The sequence below is a fragment of the Otolemur garnettii genome, unplaced genomic scaffold (genome assembly GCF_000181295.1).
Source record: "Otolemur garnettii isolate 467f Iridium unplaced genomic scaffold, OtoGar3 scaffold00105, whole genome shotgun sequence".
NCBI classification, from domain to species: Eukaryota; Metazoa; Chordata; class Mammalia; order Primates; family Galagidae; genus Otolemur; species Otolemur garnettii.
In genome coordinates this window covers 5639235-5656698 of record NW_003852500.1, presented here as the reverse complement: position 1 = coordinate 5656698, position 17464 = coordinate 5639235, and the positions used below count along the sequence as shown (strand labels likewise).

The following is a 17464-nucleotide window of genomic DNA, read 5'->3' as shown; positions in this document are numbered from 1 at the left end:
AGGCTAGAGTGCCCAGACAATGGCCTAGCTCACAGCAACCTCAAACTCTTGGACTCAAGCAATACTCCCACCTCAGCTTCCCTAGTAGGTGGGACCACACACATCTGCCACAATGCCTGGCTAATTTTTCTATTTTTAGTACAGATTTGGTCTTGTTCTTGCTCAGGCTGGTCTCAAACTCCTGACCTCGAGCAATCCACCCACCTTGGGATTCCAGAGCGCAAGGACTACAGGAGTAAGCCACCTCACTTGGCCTCTACAAGGTAATTTTTAATAACTAGTCTAATTTTTTTAAACACTCCTAATTTTTTCTAAGCTTCCATCCCTTTTATTTATAAATTACTAACATAAATTTAACTTGCGTTACTATTTTATAAAGTCTCAAATCTTTTTATTTAGAATTTTTTAAACTTACCATATAAAATTGATTTCTCTCAACTTTTTTTTTTTGGTAGAGACAGAGTCTCGCTTTATTACCCTCAATAGAGTGCCATGGCATCACACAGTTCACAGCAACCTCCAACTCCTAGGCTTAGGTGATTCTCTTGCCTTAGCCTCCCGAGTAGCTGGCACTACAGGCGCCTGCCACAATGCATGGCTATTTTTTTTGTTGTAGTCTGGCCGGAGCTGGGTTTGAACCTGCCACCCTTGGTATATAGGGCCGGCACCCTACCCACTGAGCCACAGGACGAGTCACCCTCTCTATGTTTTTATATTCTCATTTCCAGTGTTTTATGGAAATATCGTAAGTTACCCTGAATCTGCCCACTTTATTAAAAACAAGGTTTTTGCATATAAGCTCCTATACTTGTCAACCTATTTTCGTTTCATTAATTTCTACCTTTATCTTTCTTTCCAACTGATTTCCTTGGAGTTATTTTTCATTTTTTAAAATATATTAAATTGACTTCTTAGCTCATTTTTAGTTTTTCTTAATGCTTACAATAAAAGATTATGCTAAATGTAATTTGGTATCCTGGATTGGATCTTGAAACAGAAAAAGAATATCAGTAGAAAAACTGGGGAAAAGCTAGTAAGTCTATAGTATAGTTAGGAGTAACTTAACAATATTAGTTTCTTTAATTTTTTTTTTTTTTTTTTTGAGACTGAGTCTCACTCCATCACCCTTGGTAGAGAGCTGTGGCGTGATAGCTCACAGCAACCTTAAACTCCTGGGCTCAAGTGATTCTCTTGCCTCAGTCTCCTAAGTAGCTGGGACTACAGGTGCCACTACAATGCCTGACTAATTTTTCTATTTTAGTAGAGGGTCTCACTCTTGCTGGGACTGGACTCAAACTCATAAACTCAAACAATCCTCCCACCTCAGTATCCCAGAGTGCTAGGATTACAGGCCTGAGCCACTGCACCCTGCCTAATTTCTTTAATTTTGACAAATATACCAAGGTTATATAAGATATTAGCATTAAGGGTAACTGGGTGAAATGTGGGAACTCTTTGAACTATCTTTTTGCAACTTTTTTACAATTCTAAATTATTCCAAATAGAAAAACTAACCAGACGTTGTGGCAGGTGCCTGTAGTCCCAGCTACTTAGGAGGTTGAGACAAAAGGATTGCTTAAGCCCAAGAGTTTGAGGTTGCTGTGCGCTATGAGGCCACGGTACTCTACCCAGGGTGACTGAGTGAGTCTATGTCAGAAAAGAAAATACAAAAAAACTCCAAATCTAAATTATTCCAAAACAATAATTTTATTTATAAATTTTTAAAAGCTTATGTAAGTATAGATTTGATGATAACTATAAATTTTGATACACGGCATTTATATTCCATGACTTTCTAAGTAATTTTTCATAGTATAATATTCTCTTATTTTACAATAAGATAATTTATTCTTACAGAATAGTTTCTGTAAGTTTTTAAAAACAGTTTTAAATTAAATTTTATTTTCAGTATTACTAAAGATAAATTGACAGAAATGACTGTACAATTTCCACATTCTGGAACATGAGATTTTTCTTTATGATTTAAACTCCAGTCCCCTCACCCCCAACTTAATTCTGAAGCCGTAAGTGTGAAAGTATTTTATTGAGGGTGTGAAAATAAACTATGGAGAAGTGTTTATAATAACTATAGTTTTTATTGAAACTCTGTTTTTACTTGTACACTTGTACAATAAACATAAAAAAATTTTGGGTCAGGTGAGGTGGCTCATGCCTGTAATCCCAGCACTCTGGGAGACCAAAGTGGGCAGATAGCCTGAGCTCACCACCAGCCTGAGCTAGTGCAAGACCCCACCTCTAAAAATAGCTGGGTGTTATGGCGGGCACTCATAATTCCAGCTACTATGGAGGCTGAGGCAAGAGAATAGTTTGAGCCCAGGAGTCTGAGGTTGTTGTGAGCTGTGACAGCAAGGCACTCTACCAGGGGGTGACAAAGTGAGACTCTGTCTCAAAAAAAAAAAAAAATACCCATAAAAAAATTTAGGAAAGATCCTTAGAGGCTTCCATAACTGACAATGTAAAAGTCTTACCAGTTGCTGCTCCACAGGTGGTGGCATATCCTGGTTGGCATAAACAATGGCAGGATTGTAAAGACTGAACACCACAGGGTAAAACACCTTCTTACCTATAAAAAAATACATGTTTGTATCACACAAAGAAGTTATAAAAGATTGCTCTTTACAGTAATATCTATTAAGACTTCATTATCACATAGGATGATTTTATTTCATCAATATTTATGATGAATGAAACAAACTTACAAAAGAATAGAGAAAAAATAGACTAAAGGGTGCTTCACATATTTATTCCCTTTGACTTTGGAGAGATACACAAAGGTATTCTCTCAGCTATTCATTAAATGAGCCATTCAGCACTCATTATTTCATCTAATCAGCAATAATATAGATTAACTTCTGACAATCACCAAGAAACTTAGAAACTTGTTAAATTTATCCTTCAAAATCCAAAGAATACAGTACAATAAACAGAAACATGGAGAATAATTAAAATAAGGCCAGGTATAGTAGCTCACACCTGTAATCCTCGCATTTTGGGAGGCCAAGATGGGAGGATTGCTTAAGACCAGGAGTTCAAGACTAGTCTGGGTAATATAGTGAGATATCTTTCTAAAATTATCTGGGTATGGTAGTGCACACCTGTGGCTTCAGGTACTTGGGGACAATGAGGCAGGAGGACTGCTTGAGCCCAGGAGTTTGAGGCTATAGTTAGCTATGATTATGCCACTGCACTCCAGCCTGGGCAACAAAGTGAGACACTGTCTCTATAAAAAAACCAAACCAAACCAAACCAAAACAACAACAACAACTATACACATACAAAGATACATACATACACACCAGATTTGAACAAAGATCTGGAAAGTTGAGAAGACAAAAGTTAAAAAATGCTAGGAGCCTGTAGCTCAGTGGTTAGGATACAGGCCCTGTGCACCAAGGGTGGTGGGTTCTAACCTGCCCCGGCCTGCTTCACAAAAAAAAAAAGAGTTAAAAAATACTTGATATAATATCCCTAGCAGAAGATCTTACCTTTAGCAATCAAACTGCACTCAAGGGACCTTAAGGGCTAACTAGTCAACCTCCCCTCAACAAAAAAAATCCTTGCTGTGATTGGCTTCAATCAGGCAGGATCACATGAAGTACTCAGTAATTGCCAGGGAGTATGGGAGTAACATGGCAGGTTTTTTATTACAAGATCCCTAGCTGACATTCATTCTACTTTCATTCAAATCCATTTAGGGATGTGCAGCTCAATTTCCTAAAAATCTATTTCTGTATGTAAAATACTTCTTTTACACTAAGTAAATATCTCTCCTTCAACTTCAACTTTAATTTCATGCTGTCTACAGAGTAGCAAAAATAAGCCTAACACTTATTTATTCATTAGGCTCTCAGAGAGTTTCAGTTCCTGACATCTATCCCTAAGCAAACTGATTATTATGAAGGCAATTATGCATATGATATGAATAATAATTCTACATAAAAAAATTTACTGTTTTTTTAAAATATATTTTTTGTTGACAAAAATTATATATACTTATGGTATATGACATGTTTTAATGTCATATTTAATATTTCATAATATGCATTATGAAATGACTAGACCAAGCTAATAAACATATCCATCACCTCTCATACTTATTTTATAGTAAGAACATTTAAAATCTACTCTCTTAGCAATTTCTAAGTTATACATAGTTATTAACTATAGTCACCATATTGTACAGATTTCCTAAAGTTGATTCATTATTCATCCTGCTAAGACTCATTAATAACAGAAAACTTCCTTTTTATATTTAAAATAAAATTTGATTTATAAAAATATCATTTGCTCATTCATTTACAAAAAATATGAACAACATAAAGCAAAATATAGTAGATCATTCCAAAATGCACAGTCTGAAGACCAAGCAGTATTTGTATCTAGACTTCTATATGAAAATGTGTGTACATGCATATGCTTGTGTGTGGGCACTATAAGCCTAAGGCTGAGTACTTCTGTCTCTCACACATCTCCATTACATCTGCTTGGCTCTTTTTTTTCTGACCTGCTTCCTTCTAATCACTTTCTGGATTTCCTATTCCTTTATGATTCTTTATCTGCTTCACTGGAATTTGGCCCCAAGAGAACAAAGGATATCAACTTCAGAGGGTCAAATTTTCAATTTTCTATTTAATATTCCAGTTAAATTATACCTAATATAAGTTAGGAGAGAACTAAGGTTTCATTAAAATTTCTTTTCCTTCAAATTAAATGATTCAAAATATAGGACATGCTGACACTGTTCTAAATTCTATACTCAGCTCATCTACCAAAATTTTACGCACCTGGCTCAGCATTCAACCGGCAGCTGTTAAGGAATTCGGCTGAGAAATATATATCAACATCACAGAAAAACATCAAGACCTCTCCCTTGTCCCAAGCTCGGGCACCCACATTTAGTCCTCGTCCACGATTAAATTCTTCATTCAATGAGACCAAGGTGTAATTGTGAAAATTAGACTCACTATGAGGAAAGCACATACAACAAATGATAAGTCCCACTTAAAATTAACTCTCTTCCTTCAACACAATTTACAAAGTATGTTTTACACTTCAAATATTTTATTATGTTGGTTCTATATTCACACAGAGAAAGACCATCATCAGCTTCATGAGTGTGATCATTAGGGACAGATATTCACGGCATGCCCACAGAAGGCAGCATGCTGATAAGTCTGTGGTTCAAAAGCGATAGGATGTGGCCACTGCCCTTTGGGATCTTAAAAACTATTGGAACAATAAAAAATACACACATGGAAAAACAGCCATGTTGGATAAGAAATAATGCATCTAAATGAATGACACACACAAACAGTACTCTTCTCTCACATCATTTGGGTTTCTGAACAAATGTGCCCTTATCAGAGGAATCCTTCCTGATACCACATGTGAAGTAGCTGTGATTTCCCTTTTTAATCTTTATCCTCTTCCTTGGCTGTTTTCCTTAGTTCATGTTCTACCAGATACATTTGTTCAAGTGTCTCCCCAACTCCATGAAGGGATTTTGTTTTGTTCATTAATAGGGACATAGTACCCCTCACAGAGTAAGAGTTCAATAAATATGTGTATTAGCTGAATGAATGAATAGCAGTTCTGAGAAAAGAGATCGTGTCAGGAGGAGTTAGAGAAGATGTTAGAAGTGGAACTTGAATTATGCAATGGTTAAAATGCTGAATTCAGTGGTGAGTGGTCATTCTAAATAATTATTCCCAAAGGCAAAGAGGTAAGAATGTAGAAAGCATTTTAGAGAACACAGATCAGAAAAATCAGATTAGAACAAAAGGATCCTAAAATGGGAACAATGAGAGAAGTTATCAGACTGAGGAATACCTTCCATGCAAGGTTAAACTGGGTCAGTCTCCTAAAGGCAAGGACGGTCTGCTTGGCAAGGACGGTCTGCTAGGGCAGTGGTTCTCAAACCCACAGCTTCCCCTAACAACATGTTAGAGATTGAAATTCTCAGGCTCCACCTCAGATCCATTGAATCTGATGCTGGGGCTGGAGCTGAGCATTTAAATTTTTGTTAAGTCCTCCAGGTAACTTTGACAATGAGGTTGGAGAACCACTCACACTGCACTAGGGTACAGCCAAAAAAAAAATATTTTTTAAGGAAGATTACTCTTGCAATAGTACAGAACAGTTAATGGAGAGATGGAAGCAAAGATTCAAATAGTACATAAAGTAGACTTCAAGTGCTCTGAGTACCTAGGACTCTCCTCCCCATCTCATGGGATATAAATGTCTCCCTTATTTTGAGGAAACTGCCCATTACCACTTCACATCCCCAGCACCAAGTGGAGGCACTAATCACAGAATACCTCTCACTTTCTACCCACCCCAACCATAGTAATTTCCTAGGGGTGGGGACCATTCTTAAACTAGGCCAATCCCAATACCTCCCACCCAATCTGGCCACAGTGATTGGCTCAAGAGTGGGCAAAATGTCCTTCCCTGGGATTTGCTCAACTGCAGCTGGGAGAAAGCTCTTTCCTCTCTGATGGCAAAGCTGAGAAGTTGTGAGCCCAGAGCCGCCAACAGTCATATCCCTCACCATTGGAAGAAGCCAATCTGCAATAGGAGAATGAAGTCAACATGCAGAGAAAAACAGACAAGGAGACAAGAGAATGTTGATGGTATTCAAATCTCTGGTTCCAGTCCCTGAGATGCCAAGATTGTTTTGATTTTCTTTTCCAACTTTGGCTGTAACAATCCCTTTATTGCTGGGAGGTATCCAAGATTCTTCAATACTGCTCCTATTTCCTTAAGCACGCTCAAGGCAGGTTTATACCATTCGCCACAGAGGAGTCTTGACAATACAGAGACAACTTTGGTAATACTAGTATGGGCACTTGGCAATTAGTAGGTGATCTAAAAACAGTGAGGAGGAAAGGAGGAGGGGAAATGGAGGGAGAGGGAACCAAGGTTAGGGTAGTGGCAGTAGCAAGGAAGGGACAGAGAAAAGATCCTGTGAAGTAAGTAGGAAATGACTAATTAAAACTAATACAAGGTAAAGGAGAAGTAAAAGACTCTCACTTTCTAATTTCAAGTAGAGGGGATCATGAAAATGGTCTTACTCTGAACTAAAAGAGGCTGTTAGAAGGAGGAGCTGGTATAGGGAAGAGGAAGAGGTGAGTCCTGTTTATACACCTCAGGGCTGTGAGGATCCCTACAGGGGAGGGACTGAGACCACTCAACTATGCCCAGTCTTCTTCCAACTACCCTAGTCAGACTCCCAAGCAGTGTACCTAGAACACAGCCGGTAGGACTCAATAAATGTTAGTCGAGCAATTTGAGAAGAATTACTGATCAAATCTGGACTCTTAAGGAATGGCTACAACTACTAGAAATGTAAAGAAGCAATTAAGGACAAAAAGTTGGTGTGATTAGAGAAGACAATTAACCTAACAGTTTATATTACATCATATTTACATTTAAAAATATTTACAAACATAGCATTTAAAAATATTTACAAACATAGCATTTTAAGACAGAAGTACTGGTTAGGTTATCAATGTAAAAAAGCAATTAAATAAGATAACAGAGAAAAAGGTGAATTTGGCAGTTAGGCTATACTTTTGGGCCCATCTCTTTGAGAGAAAAAGGCTGAGAAACTAAAGAATTAATAATTAAGTTATTAGGGAATTACTAATTCATTCATTCAAACCTCTGAGCACCTACAAGCTGCCAGGTACTATCTGGGTTGCTTAATTACATAACTACTCTTCTGTGAGGTTTACCTGTGAAAGGACAGAAACATAACAGCAGCTAATGAGTACTACAAAATCAGGAGGTTTCTTAAGGATACAGAAGACTTAAGCATTGTTTATAGGGGGTGAAGGAACCTGAGGAAATGGAAGGAAAGAAAGGTGGCAAGTAAGAGACAAGTTTAGGAGATGTTGATATCAAAGTGAAAGGATCTGATTTAGAAAAAGAGAAAAGAAAATACATAGATGGTGAGTGAGCCACAAAGGGAAAGGGTTCTGATCATGCCAGGATGCCTGCTAAGCAGGGGAAGGGAAGTTGAGTCATGTAGGATTGCATGTAAAATGAGGAACTTATTATCATCACCACTACCCACACACTCAGCCAACTTTTAAACAGCAGTTATTCAAAATTACTAACTCATTAAATATCTGAAATTCTCACTCTTTTAGTAATGTCATATATACAGAGACTTCACTATGGACATGGCTCACCAACCTTGTGACAGATTCTAGGATAGACTTGACTTTAGACAGTCCTTCTTTACCAAAATACACCACTGTGAGATGAATCCTCTTGTCCTGATGAATACAAACATCCCTAACAGAATTGAAAAATAAAGTTTGTTCAACAAAATATATGAGGCAGTACTCATTCAAAAAGCAGTCACAGGAAGCTTTAACAACAACAAAAGAGGCATTACTGATACAGAACGAAGTCACAAGAAGTAAACCTAACAGTAGTAATAGTGCTGAATCACTGAAGGCACCAAAGCAAAGGCACAAGGTCTATGCATAAATGAGTGCAGCCCTTACAGGGTCAAGGACATAGTCCAAAATTCTTGCCATATTTCAAAACATTTTTGTGACTTTTTTGCTTTGGGATTGCTCTCAGATATAAATTATAAGATATTCAAGGAAATAAAATTTAATCAGTTCATAATGAAATAAATAATATTCAAGTTTTCAAGTTTTAGATCAAGTTACTTTTCTTCAGACTGGCTAATTCCAAAAATTATACCTATCATTAAGAATTAATTTTGGGGGCGGCACCTGTGGCTCAAAAGGGTAGGGCGCTGGCCCCATATGCCAGAGGTGGCAAGGTCAAACCCAGCCCCAGCCAAAAAAAAAGAAAGAAATATTTGCCATAACTGAGATTATTTAAAGAATAATGTAGCCTCTGAAGGCAATTTTAAAAACTACCTCAGGGCTTGGTGCCTGTAGCTCATCAGCTAGGGCACCAGCCACATACACTGGCGCTGGTGGGTTCAAATCCAGCCTGGGCCTGCCCAACAACGACAACTGCAACCAAAAAATAGCCAGGCATTGTGGTGGGCTCCTATAGTCCCAGTTACTTGGGAGGCTGAGGCAGGAGAGTTGCTTAAGCCCAAGAATTTGAGGTTGCTGTGAGCTCTGATACCACAGCACTCTACCCAGGGTGACATAGGAGACTCTATCTCAAAACAAAATAAAACAAAACAAAACTGCCTTAGGAAATCATCTCAAGTGGAACTATTTCAACAGTAAAACTCAGGCTTCTATTCTGCTGCAGCATAATGTTAACTAATCTGTTAAATCTAATAATTTCAATATGAGAATAAAGACTAGGATCACGAAGCCTTAAAACTTGTATATTAAAGTATCTAAAACATTAAAAATATTAAAGGATTAAAAATATGGCAATTATTAAATTAAGTAATATTTTCCTCAAATAGTTATTCTAATGTGCACTTAATAATTCTTTAACACTTCAACATTTTAAAATATCCAAATTTAACATAAAAAAGAAAAACTTCATACATTCTCTGCTTCTCAAGATATAATAATTTTTTTCTATTTTCAGTTGAATATATTTCTAAATTTATTTCAATTTTAAAACTCAAATCATTCTCAAGGGGATTTTCTTGGGAGATAGCAATGTTTTATATCTCAATACAGGTGGTGGTTTGAGAGTGCATACATTTGTCAAAAGTCATGAAACCTATATCCTTAAAAAGTATTATTATATGTAAATTATGCCTCAACGCAGGTGAATTTTAAGAATTCAACCTGTCCTAAAATGAATTCACACAAAATATAAAGGCAATCAAATTTAGTTTCTAATAGTTGTAATTCTCAATTTATTTCATAGTTCAAATTGTCAATAACACAATATGCTACGCATGCTTAAAAGGAATATCAAAAAATAAAGTTCCCTAAAGCCTATAAAATTATTCTGAAATCCTAAGTAATTATACTCAGTGAAGATAAATTAACTAAATGTACATGAATTGTTATTTTTTAAGAGAATGCAGTCAAATCATTAAGCTCTGACAATTACCTGAAGTTATGCATAAACTGTGCAAATGCTTCAGTTCTTTCAGCAAGTGGTACAATGATATTAATAATTGATCTAGTAATGTCAATCATCTCACTCTTCACTTTCATGAGAGGTCCAAAAGGGCGGAAGAGGGTCACATGTCTATATTCCATAAGGTCTGTTTTCTTAAAAAAGAGTTCATACTGTGTGCCCTTATCTCTCTCGGTGCGATAATAACCTAAAGAAAAGAGTTAGGAAAAAAGATGTTTCCATGTCAACATTTATAAATTTAATGGGAAGATGCATTTTACTCAAAGATGAAAAGTATTAAACCAGACCTATAGGGTTTATACCCATTTGTGAAAATATTTGTTCTCACTGCACAGTAACAATTATCCTTTAAAAGAAAAAGAAAGGTTAAAAAAAATGTTCACTGGTCTGCTACATTATTCAATCCATAAAATATGCTCCAAATGACAATTATTCCTTTTACATATGACTTTTTTAAATATAAGAGCATATCAACATAATAATCATATGACAAACAAAGAAATTACTTCTAGCAACATTAAATCTTGGACCTAAGAGTCAAAATTTCTTTATTGTTGAGCTTCAGTTCAGCTCAACAAAAACAAATTGAGTGCCTTCGTGTCTATCACTGGTGATCTAAATATGGCCATTTTTGAGGAAGGGCCAGTCTGGTGAGGGAGACAGAAAAATAATAACAGTATAGTTATGTAATACATGTAAATATATGTGTGTATATGTATATTAAAAACTGTTGGCTTGGTGCCTATGGCTCAAGAGGCTAAGGCGCCAGCCACATACACCTAAGCTGGTGGGTTAGAATCTAGCCCGGGCCACAAAACGATGACAGCTGCAACCAAAAAAAAATAGCTGGGTGTTGTGGTGGGTGCCTGCAGTCCCAGCTACTTGGGAGGCGGAGGCAGGAGATTCGCTTGAGCCCAGGAGTTGGAGGTTTTTGTGAGCTGTGATGCCACAGCATTCTACCCAGGGTGACAGCTTGAGTCTCTGTCTCAAAAAACAAAACAAAACAAAACACTGTCTATATAACTATATACACACTTGCATACATATTTTTTCACCGGATTGATATAGATTTAAACAGTGATTTGAGGTATCTTTGGGGGAAAAGCATGGACGTCTACTGGGTAACATGATTTTTAAGTGTGAAGGAGTGAGATGGTTAGATCTGCAGATCTATGAGTCACTAAGACAATATTTGGTATAAAATGGTGAACAAGATAGATTTGGTCCCAATGTACCTGAGATTTACAGTCTCACTAGAATTACAAACCAGGAAATGGGCAACACTACATACTATGACAAGTGCTATGGGTGTACAAGTGACAAGAGTTATCTCATACCTGGGGTTGGAGATGACTTCTCTGAAGAAGTGATACTTAGCTAAAGTCTAGAAGGGGAATAGTAATTACTCAGTTGTTAGTAATTATTTTGGGAGAGGGAGGGCAGTGGCACAGAAAAGGAGAAGTGAAGGACTGAGCATGTTCCATGCAGAGAAAAATCCTGACAGTGATAGAATCCAAAGAGAGTTATAAGATAAGAAGAAGCTGGAGACAAACTGGCATGGCTCCCTTTCTTCTTAGGCAGAGCTGACATGAGGACATTTTACATGTCATTAGTTATCTTATTTCCTCTGCAGCTTTTAATTCGGTCATAAATCACAAACAGAGTAAGAAGAGAAAAAGCTGAGCTTGCAGAAAAATTAGATGTTTAAAAAAAAATAATCCATCAAAAATGGCAGCAAGAAAAAAAGAGAGGCCATAGGAAAAAGCCACAATAAGCACAATGCCCTCCTAGATGCCCTCCAAAGGCCTCAATGCATTATACTATAGCACAGTCAAAAAATCCTTCTGTGGTCCACTATTCATAGAATCATACAAAGAGAATTTTTAAGAAAGATTTATATCCAAAATGGTTTTAAGTTTGCAATTAAATATCTAGCAGGGAGTATTAAGATGGAGGTGAGCAGGGATCTATAATTATTCCTGTTTATATATATTCACATATATATACATCAATCAACAAATATCTTAAATTTATAGCAGTGTTCCTTGACCTTTCAGTTAAGTCCCATCTTGACTTATAAAAATCCCATACCCTTTCTGCAGTATTAGAAAAACAGGCTATTTCCTTATTTTTCCAAATGCCAAATACGCTTTTTAAAACCATGTATGCCTTGCTGATGTTCCAACATGTACTTCTCCTTTCTCTAAAATGGAAAATAACTACTAGCCCACTAGATCAGTTTTTTTACTTTCCTTTACAAATTCTGAGGCTTTAAAGCATAAAAAAGAATATCAAGACCAGATAAGAAAGGAATATAAATAATACACACATGCAAATATATACATAGCCTGCAAGAGCCCTTCAACCTTAGTAGTTAGGTATTCCATGGAAGCCGAGATTTAGTTTATTTCTTTGGTCATTATTCTCTGTTTTTATTATGATCTCAGAACTTTTTCCAGAAAGTGATTTAAAATTCTCAGAGGAATAAACTGGGTAAAAATGTAAATGTTTTATTTAATACAGTGGCTATTCACTGACACATTACCAGGATACAATACCAGCATTTTGTCTTACTAAGGCCAACATATTTTTCATATTACCTTCTACGAAGTCATTTTCATTAAATATCAGTTTCTCTCCAAGGGGACCCTCCTCATCTTCCTGTTCATCATCTTCATCGGGATTATTAATGACCTCCAAGCCAGCTTCAATAACTTCTACCAATTCATCTCGTTTGTCTTTTCTAACTGGCTTTTCTTCAGGATGACGAGTGAGACCCATTTCCAACTGAAAGACTTTCATTAAGGTAAAACTTTCAAAAGGAATGACCCCATACTCACTGGGTAATTTGGCTCCTATGCTAACTTCAGCTTTGTCAATTTGTGCATGAAGAAACTCTAAGAGGTCACTAGGTGCTTGTTCTTTGTTGCCTTGGTAGCCTATGCCATTAGGCCCTACATTCTTTCTCTCTTGTAATGATCTCATCTTCTCGCTCATTTCTTGCAATTCTTGTTTTAGTTGGGCAATTTGGCGTTTCAGACTAGTTGCCCTGGTTTGATAATGTTCTTCTTGCTCTTGTAGGAGGGCTTGATAATACTCTTTACCATAATTCTCCCCAACAACACGAGGAAGAGATGCATTTCCATCAGTCTGGGGGGCACATTCCAAAAGGTACATAAATAATACCAAACTGCAGAGCAAAGCGAGGCCCAACAGCAGCCACTGGGTCCGGGTCTGAAGAATCAATCCTCTTCTAGGCATTCTTATTAATGTGTACTTGCCTAATAAAATAAACTCTTTGTTTGTTCATACCTTTAGCAAAAAGTTATCAAAAATTAAAAACAAAATCGGGAGTTTCATAAAAGGTACCAAAATGAATCCTGCTGTAGCTTAAAAACTTTCTTTCTTCAGCAGTCATGACTACTTGTAGAAATGAGAAATTAAGTATGCTTCCTGTATTGTTACCATGATAGACAAAAGAAAGAAATCTGATCTACAAAATCCATGATATGAGTGGTGATTTTTCTGAAAGAAATAGATCAGAATCAATCAGAATTTTGTTTTCTTAAGTGTATCAAATTGTTTGAAGTCAGTAAACTTAGCTATGTGACTATAACATGTAGAGGACTATAGAGGTGCTAATATAATTACAATATTCAGTAACTACTGGAGAATTTTTAAAAATACATTACAAAGCACTAATATAGTCTGTATAATACTTTTAACTAGTATGTCTAAACAATGATAACCTGAATCAAACAAACATTAAAATCATGTGAGAACATGTGGAGAAAGGCAAAAAAAAAAAAAGAAATATGCTCAGCATCACTTATGTTATATAGATTCTACTATTCTCTATTTGAAAATTATATTGCTTATAACTTTATTAATATAATATTTCAATTAACACATTATTTTCCAACTAAAGCATATGACCATTTGGGAACTGAGCCTTAATAAATTACTTTTGATATAGTAATGATGGTTTACTGGATGGTTTATTTTCTTCTCGTTTATTCAATTTAAATATTCTAATTCATTAATTTCTATTGCTCAACTCAGCCAATCTAGAAGCATTAAAATTAAATGTGTGGTAAAAGATTTTTTTCTTCTGGGTAGATACCTAGGAATGGGACTGTAGGATCAAATGGAAGGTCTTACTTTTAGCTCTTTAAGTGTTCCTCATACTTCTTTACAAAGAGGCTGTATTAGTTTACAATCCCATCAATAGTGTAAAAATGACCTTCTTTCCACATCCACACCAGCATCTGCAGCTCTGGGACTTTGTAATGTGGGCTACTCTCACTGGGGTTAGGTGATTACCATAAGAACATTTGTCTATACTAGAATGTTTATTACAGCTTAATTCATAACAGCCAACATGTGGAATCAACCCATGTGCCTATCAACCCATGAATGGATTAATAAACTGTGGTATGTGTATACCATGGAATACCATTTAGCCACAAAAAGACTTAACATCTTTTGTATTAACCTGGATGGAACCAAAGAACATTCTCTTAAGTAAAGTACCTGAAGAATGAGAAAGCAAGTATCCAATATACTCAATACTAATATGAAATCAGAAGATGAACAACTACATGCCCGCAAGAAAGAAAACACAATTAAATTCAAGTGGTGGGGGAGGGAACATAGAAGGAGATTGGTGTGTTCTCACCTAATGGGCACAACGTAAGGGTATGTGGCACATTTTCTGGGTGAAGGGCTCAACTACAACTTGGACTTTACCTAACAAACACACAATGTAACCTAATCTTTTGTACCCTCATATTAATCTGAAATTAAAAAAAATTAAGTATGTGTGTGTGAGAGAGAGAAATGATTTCAAAAGGTCACAGACATATGGAAAACACATTAAGAAAACAGTTTAATATCCAAAGTCCTCCAGTAGATTATTTGCACATTAGAGCACATAATTCTTTCCACTGTATTACACATCAATAGATTTCCTACAAGTTGGAAAGGTTTGGAGTCTACATAAAGAAAATACATGAACATTTTAATCATGCTTACATGCTCAGAAAAAAATTGAAGAAACATAAATTTACAAAATATATGCTATCTTTCATGCTACTACCAATTATGTGAGTTTTTTCATGTTTCTAAACTTACTAACTCTGGAAATAGAGATTAAATTTAAGAGAGGGAAGGCAGGGAGGCCTCAACTGCAAAGAGAACTGTCATTCTAACGAAGAGTTTGTTGAGAAGGATAATGTGATATGACGGCAGGTTTTTAATAGTAATGAGTTTTTTGGTGCAGCAGAACCTATGAAAGATCACTAGGGAACATCAGTTCCCAGTCACTTTCTTAGTGATTAGGAAAGCCTGGATGCCTTCTGTGGAAAATGCTACATTTTTTTGCACGGCACATGTCTGTATAAAATGTAGGACAGATTAAAACTTCTTATGGTTAGTACCATGGTATTAAATGGTATTAATAGTGGACTTAACTCCCCTTTGCCATTTATTACTTTAATAAACCAAATGAAACTTTGATAGTAGTAGTAAATTAAATCTTTAACTTTGATAGTATCTGTCTTACTAATTACAAATGTTAAGTGATGTAAAAAAAAACCTAGAAAATTTTCAGTTTTAAGAAATACTATCTAATTAAAAAATAAGAATGCAAAACATTTATTAGTTCCAGGACTTAACCATGCCTCAAAATCATAATCCTTAGCATAAAAAACAACTTGAATTTCATCATTTAGAAAATAAACTTAGAGGCATCTCTTCTAATTATTTATAAGCTATTCCTGACTGACTTACTAGAGAAAAGGTTGTAACTAAAAATTTAGCAATATAATCTTGTATAAATTATTAATGAAGGTATATTTAACCATACTAAAACTGTTTTGAAATTAAATGTGATAAGAGAACTAACTGTACGTAATCTAAGTACTACTATCTTTTATTAATAATGGTACCCAATATATGGTTTTCTTTATATAAACAATATATTTTATTTTTTTGAGACAGGGTCTTACTCTGTTACCCAGGCTAGTGTGCAGTGGCACTAATGTAGCTTGCTGAAACCTCAACCTCCTGGGCTCAAGTGATCTTCCTTTAGCCTTCAGAGTAGCTGAAGACTACTATAGGTACAGGACACCAGCTAATTTTTCTATTTTTGTAGAGATTGGAGTCTTGCTATATTGCCCAGGCTGGTCTCAAACTCTTGGCTTCAAGCTATCCTCCCACTTTGGTCTCCAAATGTGATGGGATTATAGGTATGATCCATTGTGCTCAGTTGACAATATATTTTAAACCAGTGGTTCTCAACCTGTGGGTCTTCTGCATATCAGATATTTATATTACGATTCATAACAGTAGCAAAATTACTTTTATGGTTGGGAGCAAAAATAATTTTATGGTTGGGAGTCACCACAAAGTGAGAAACTGTATAAAAGGGTCGTGGCATTAGTAAGGTTGAGAACCACTGTTTTAAACTATAAAATACAACTCATAAATGGGTCACTACTAAAGGTTTACTTTTCGGTAAAATAGAATAGATAATATCAATGTGAATCACAAATAACAGTAAGTTTTGTATTGTAATTATCTATATATGATATGTGTATGTATGATTGCTCCAGATATATATATTCATACCTGGGTTGTAATCCAAAAATCCTGAAAAACACTGTTTTTAAAAGTATTTTTATAAATATTCCATGCAAATCTTTCAGACTAGTGCTGATATTAACTTCATTTTGTATAGGAGAAACAGTCCCAGAAATGACAAGATTTAAATAGGTTATATAACTATAAAGTGGCAGCATTAAAGGTAAGGTTATGGCTCGGCTCCTGTGGCTCAAGTGGCTAAGGTGCCAGTCACATACACCTAAGGTGGCCGGTTTGAATCCAGCCCAGCCAGCCAAAACAACAATGATGGCTGCAACCAAAAAATAGCCGAGCGTTGTGGCGGGCGACTGTGGTCCCAAGCTACTTGGGAGGCTGAGGCAGGAGACTTGCTTGAGCCCAGGAGTTGGAGGTTGCTGAGAGCTGTGATGCCATGGCACTCTACCCAGGGGGATAGCTTAAGGCTCTGTTTCAAAGAAAAAAAAATAAAGCTAAGGTTATCTATCTTTTTCTCTCTAGAGCAGTGGTTCTCAATCTTCCTAATGCCACGCCCTTTAATACAGTTCCTGTGGGTCACGACCCACAGGTTGAGAACCGCTGCCCTATAGTTTTGAGATATTACATTCTGTTTAATATTACAGTTGAGTGTTTTCCAATGAAATAAAGAAAAGTTATTATAATTACTTGAAGTTTAGAATGTAACTGTTAGTTGCATAGCTATATGGTTATTAAAAATGGCTCGGCACCTGTGGCTCAACCAGCTAAGGCACCAGCCACGTACACCTAAGGTGGC

The 17464-nt window shown here is 36.1% G+C and overlaps 1 protein-coding gene across 2 annotated transcripts in view; it reads right to left on the bottom strand.

Annotated features, from left to right (window-relative positions):
- The window catches only part of CSGALNACT2 (chondroitin sulfate N-acetylgalactosaminyltransferase 2), a 52015-nt gene that overhangs the window by 26468 nt on the left and 8083 nt on the right, over positions 1 to 17464 (bottom strand). The window contains exons 2-6 of one of the 2 annotated variants that reach the window (XM_003796602.3): positions 12672 to 13596; positions 10042 to 10258; positions 8221 to 8322; positions 4806 to 4984; positions 2490 to 2584 (exon numbers count right to left, since the gene is read on the bottom strand). In XM_003796602.3, coding sequence (XP_003796650.1) covers positions 2490 to 2584; positions 4806 to 4984; positions 8221 to 8322; positions 10042 to 10258; positions 12672 to 13332 — 1254 coding nt within the window. In that variant the 5' untranslated portion in view covers positions 13333 to 13596. Of the gene's footprint in view, positions 1 to 2489; positions 2585 to 4805; positions 4985 to 5850; positions 6589 to 8220; positions 8323 to 10041; positions 10259 to 12671; positions 13597 to 17464 lie in introns of those variants that run through there. The other variant, XR_002774985.1, reaches the window with a different exon arrangement.